This window comes from Arachis ipaensis, chromosome B03 (genome assembly GCF_000816755.2).
Source record: "Arachis ipaensis cultivar K30076 chromosome B03, Araip1.1, whole genome shotgun sequence".
Taxonomy (NCBI): domain Eukaryota; kingdom Viridiplantae; phylum Streptophyta; class Magnoliopsida; order Fabales; family Fabaceae; genus Arachis; species Arachis ipaensis.
The window spans coordinates 2,516,573-2,520,379 of NC_029787.2; the positions used below are offsets into that span (position 1 = coordinate 2,516,573).

At 28.8% G+C, this 3,807-nt stretch overlaps 1 protein-coding gene across 3 annotated transcripts in view; it reads right to left on the minus strand.

The window, feature by feature from the left end:
- Positions 1 to 3,807, minus strand: part of LOC107632385 (AT-hook motif nuclear-localized protein 11-like) — a 22,351-nt gene that overhangs the window by 4,632 nt on the left and 13,912 nt on the right. The window contains exon 1 of one of the 3 annotated variants that reach the window (XM_021117732.1): positions 1,754 to 2,384. In XM_021117732.1, coding sequence (XP_020973391.1) covers positions 1,754 to 2,135 — 382 coding nt within the window. In that variant the 5' untranslated portion in view covers positions 2,136 to 2,384. Of the gene's footprint in view, positions 1 to 1,753; positions 2,385 to 3,807 lie in introns of those variants that run through there. The other 2 variants (XM_021117731.1, XM_016336069.2) reach the window with 2 other exon arrangements.

Here is a 3,807-nt window from a genome sequence, read left to right on the forward strand (position 1 = left end):
AAAATAATTCTCCTTGACTATATGTCAATTAAAAATTTTAAGAAAATATATGTTATTTTATATCATTATTATACATAATCTCGTGAAATAAATAACGTTAATTAGTATCAGAAAGTTAGTGGTGAATGGTGATGGCGTTATGGTGGTGGTTGCAGAGAAGAAGGGAGACAATGAAGTTTTTGTAATGTGTACATAGTATTTTTTGTTTTTTTTTTTAATTATGTCTTATGTCTTATTAATAAAACACTCGAATTCACGTCTTTTTAGAAAAAAACTTTATCACATGTATGTGTCAATTATTCTGGATTCACAATTTCTAGAAGTTTCAATATAAATGCATTTACATATTGACGTGTCTTGTTATTTTATATCATTATTGTACATAATCTCATGAAACAAATAACATTAATTAGTATCAGGTAGTGGTAATGGTGCCATGGTGGTGGTTACAGAGAAGAAAGGGGACAGTGATGTTTTTGTTATGTGTACATAGATAGTATATATTTTTGTTGTTTTTTATTATGTCTTGTTAATAAAAGACTCGAATCCACGTCTTTTCAAGAAAAAACTTTATCATCTGTGTCAATTATTCTCAATTCATAACTTTAGAAGTTTCAATGTAAATGTATTTATGTATTGACGGTAGTCTTTGTCTTATATCATTATTGTACAGAATTTCGTGAAAATAATTAACATTAATTAGTATTTGATTTTTGTTGGGTCTATCTTTCTTCATTCTGCTACTGTCTATCTCCTTCGCATGTTGCTGCCGCTGTCACTGTCTATCTCCGTTGCATGTTGTGTCTCTGGCTCGTCGCTGCCGACTATCTCCTTCGCACGTCGCAAGATTTGTAATTGTTCGCCATTGCAGCGGCCCTCCTCTGCTCCCTCCCTTTACACCTCCTTCCTTTCTTCTCTTCCTCTTTTTTTTCCTACCGTCCATACCCTCCCACCACTCTTTCTTCTTCTCACTCGTCTTTCTTCTCTTATCCTTGTTACTTTTCTTTGATTGTTGTTTTTTATTTTTCTAAAATCTAGATCTAAGATCTAGATCTAGATCTAAAATAACTTTTCTGTAATTGTTCTCTCCCCTTCGTATTCCTTTTCTCTTTTTTTTCCTCCTTCTACGATTCTCACCGCAGATCGTGTTTCGTACCTCAGCTTAACTCTGTGTTTCTCTTTTAATAACTCATATGTAGTGTTTTCATTTCATTTTTGTGGTGGTGTTTTTGGTTTTTTTTATAATTGTCGATGATAGTTGGATGTTACAGATTTTTTTTTCAGATCTAAAAAAAAAAATATTTTAAGAAGATGTTATTGTTCATAGAAAAACTGTCAAATCTAAAAAATATTTAAACCTATATGGAGAAGAAAAAGATATATTTTGCTATCTTGTAGTACATATATATAAATCTAAAAACACAAAAAATTTATTTTTGTCTTTATTTTTATCTTTTAACATTTTCAATAATCTAGTATTATATTTTCTTTTTTTTTTTTTTGGTATCAATATAAAATTTATGTTTTTATCGTCTTTGTAAATGTTATTTAGTTTTTCTACGGATGAAAGATGGTTTTTCTTTCTGTCAAAAAATATATATATTTTACATTCATGATTTCAACCACTTGACCACCCCTTCCTCAATAAAGTCAAACCAAAAAAATCATGCAAAGCCCATTTTTGAAGGGAAAAACTAATGAAACAGTAGTAATAAGTAGTAACAGAAAGAAAGAAAGAAAGAAACACACTCACCAATGGAGGCCAGAATCTGCAGTTTTCCAGAACCACGTGGCCTTCCTCTTCCCCTCTTCACCGCAGGGCTCTCAAGTTGGGAGGCTACCGCTTCCGCAAACCCCGAAGGCGGCGGCTCTGACGTCGGAGACGTCATCATCCCTCCCCCGCTGCCGTCTGTGTCGACGTACTTTCGAGGTCTCCCTCTCCCCCTCTTCACAACCACCACTCCATGATGATGCTGCTCCCAACCTCCAGCTTCGGGTCTTGACACCGAGTCCGAACCTCCAGAATCAGGCACCGCCGCCACCTTTGCTTCGTTCGGCACGATAGTGTTGTTGTTGAAAGAGCTAGTGTGGTCCAAAATGGGGTTAGAGGGTTGTTGAGGGTTGTGTTGCTCCATAAATGAGACACCGTTTTAGCTTGTTCCTGCGACAAAGGTGTTAGCTTTTTTTATATAGCTTGTGTTTGAAGAGGAGGAAGAATATTTAAGAAGAAAGAGAGAATGGAGGTGCTTGAAGGAACAGTAGTATGCAGAAAGCGCCAGAAGAAGAAGAAGAAAACACTGCTTTTTATTGCGTCTTTTTAGCAGAGGAAGGAAATAAAAAATAAAATCAAATGTTCTTTGCTCTCTTTCTCTCTCTGCAAGAAAAAACTGGAATTTCTGAATTATGACGCTGTATGAATAATAAAATTTATTATTCATTTATTATAATTTAATTTCATTTAGAATAATGTTACATGTACACTAAAATTAGCCACTAAAATCAGTTATCAGTATAAAATACATATAGAATATAAATATACATTAAAAATAAATCAAGTTAAACATATATTTATACATAAATACATTGATAGCTGATTTTAATAACTAATTTTAATTTAATATACAAATAATATTTTTCTTGTCATTTCATCAATCAATTCTAATATAAAATTTCAATTATCAATTTATTTTTTAAAAATATAAAAATAATACTCTAAAAACACTCTATTAGAAATACTCAAATATATATATTTAATGGAATAAATGGTATCTATGTGTATTAAATATTTATTTTGCAGAATAATGAATTATAAAAGTTTGTTCAAAACTTGATGTGTACACAAAAAATCAATTACTTAAATATATGTGTTAGAACTTTATGTTATATAAGTTATGCTACCTGTACACTAAAATCAGCCACTAAAATTAGTCATTAGTATAAAATACATGCTGAAATATAAATACATTGAAAATAAATTTAATCACACATGTATTTATACACAAATATATTGGTGACTGATTTTAGTGACTAATTTTAGTGTACAAATAGCATTTTTGTATTTTTTATTATTTTATCAACATATTATATGAGTAGCAAAATTTTATTGGTTCTCTATCAAGGATATATTGTATTTCTAAGTTAGTACCAGTTTCATTTTATCAATCAATTCCAATACAAATTTCAATTATTCAATTTATTTTTTGAAAATATAAAAAATAATACTCTAAAAATACTTAATTAGAGATACTTTAATGTAAATATTTAACGGAATAAATGGTATTTATGTGTATTAAATATTTATTTCGCAGATTAATGAGTTATAAAAGTTTATTCAAAACTTGATGTGTACACAAAAAATTAATTACTTAAATATATGAGTTAGAATTTTATGTTATTTTTAATTATTTTATCAACATAATTATATGAGTAGTAAAATTTTATTAGTTCTTTATCAAGGTGATATTGTATCTCTAAGTTAATTCTGGTGTCATTTCATCAATAAACTCTAATGCAAATTTTAATTATTCAATTTATTTGTTGAAAATATAAAAAATAATACTCTAAAAATACTCAATTAGAGATACTATAATGTAAATATTTAACAGAATAAATGAAATTTATGTGTATTAAATATTTATTCCACAGAATAATGAATTATAAAGTTTATTCAAAACTTTATGTGTACACAAAAAATTAATTACTTAAATATATGTGTTAGAATTTTATGCTATTTTTAATTATTCATCAATATAATTATATGAATAGAAAAATTTTATTGGCTCTCTATCAAGGTCATATCATATCTCT